Source organism: Myotis davidii, unplaced genomic scaffold (assembly GCF_000327345.1).
Source record: "Myotis davidii unplaced genomic scaffold, ASM32734v1 scaffold46, whole genome shotgun sequence".
In the NCBI taxonomy this organism is placed as follows: Eukaryota; Metazoa; Chordata; class Mammalia; order Chiroptera; family Vespertilionidae; genus Myotis; species Myotis davidii.
In genome coordinates this window covers 3,662,040-3,663,501 of record NW_006383006.1, presented here as the reverse complement: position 1 = coordinate 3,663,501, position 1,462 = coordinate 3,662,040, and the positions used below count along the sequence as shown (strand labels likewise).

The following is a 1,462-nucleotide window of genomic DNA, read 5'->3' as shown; positions in this document are numbered from 1 at the left end:
AGAATTAATACACACTCACTGAGGAATATCGAGGCATATGGTAAAGCAGAAGAAAAATTAACCCATCTTTCCCCACCTATAGGTAATAACTCCTAACTAACATTTGGCAAATGTCCTCCCAAGATTTTCTCTGTGCATACACTTAAATTTTTATTTTTTAGTGTTATCATACTCTTTGCAACATGATTTTTTTAAAACTTAGTTTTATACTCTTAATGTGTCTCCTACAATATTTAAGAGTCTTCCCATGGCGGGAGGCACACCCTGTCTCGGGCGGCAGGACTTTGCTTCCCAACCCCTGACAGGCTGCCTGGATTCCGCTCCACAGACCATAGTTCCGGTCCAGTATGAGACGAGGATGGCTTGCGGGCTGGTCCGAGGACACGCCTACTCCGTCACTGGGCTGGAGGAGGTGAGCCTGGCAGCGCGGCGGGATGGGACCTGAAGAGCTACTTGGATTAAGCTCCTGACGTCAGGACGTGGCTTTCTGTGTCCCTTTGTAGCTACAGAGCTTGCCTTCTCCAGATCAGGGATCCGCTCAGGGCTCAAGCCAATGCCTGGGGTTGGAGGGGACCGTGGCACATGCAGGATCTTGCCACCAGATGGTGCTCCGTTTATCGTTGTTTTTAGAGCTAAAGCTAGCCACGCCCCCCAACATTTCCAAGGAACAAGTAGAAATCACGTCGGTTGTATGATGTTGATTTCATGGGTTCTCATGCTTCCTGCCCTTCCACGGCCAAAGAGTCACAGTGCTTTGCTCCGGAAACATCTGGCCTTTCCTAGCCTTTACTGGGTCAGAGACAGGATCCTGGTCAGACACATGTATTTGGTCAGGCTGTGCCCTGTGCACAGGGATGGACAGAGCAAGCCATCATCTGGAGCAGCAGTCAGCGGACTGAGGGCAGGGCACCTTTTTCTGATTGGTCCATCTAGAGGGGACATTTGTCTGTAGTTCCCCAGCCAGGAGGGGCATTTTTCCTAATTCACACAGATACCGAATGTGCTAGCAGGGCCCTACAGTGCATGCCCTGCCTCCTTCCCCAAAGCTCATAAGAGCCAGGGGTTCACCAGGGAAGTCCCTTCTGAGATGTGAGGCGATGGCTAAGCCCTGACCGCCGAGGACTCAGTCCCAAGGTCCTACCCCTCACCCTGCCATTCCGGTCTCCTTGACCAGGGCCAGCAGGACAGCCCCCCTATGGGATTCTCTCCCCAACCCATCCCAGCCTCAGGGCAAAACAGAAGACCGCCTTTCCAGAAAGGCTCCAGAGTGTGAGAGCTCTTTCTCTTTTTGCCCAAGGTCATGTTCAAGGATGAGAAGGTGAAGCTGGTGCGGCTGCGGAACCCTTGGGGCCAGGTGGAGTGGACCGGCTCCTGGAGTGATGGGTAGGTGAGGGGACTCCAGGAGTAGGGACAACAGGCCTGGGACAGCTGGGCTGGGTGCAAAGCCGGAAGAGAGAGCACT

The 1,462-nt window shown here is 53.1% G+C and overlaps 1 protein-coding gene across 5 annotated transcripts in view; it reads left to right on the top strand.

The window, feature by feature from the left end:
• Positions 1-1,462, top strand: part of CAPN3 (calpain 3) — a 49,328-nt gene that overhangs the window by 31,369 nt on the left and 16,497 nt on the right. For all 5 annotated transcript variants that reach the window (XM_006778049.2, XM_006778047.2, XM_006778052.2 and 2 more), the window contains 2 exons: positions 329-412; positions 1,298-1,383. In XM_006778049.2, coding sequence (XP_006778112.1) covers positions 329-412; positions 1,298-1,383 — 170 coding nt within the window. The remainder of the gene's footprint in view (positions 1-328; positions 413-1,297; positions 1,384-1,462) is intronic.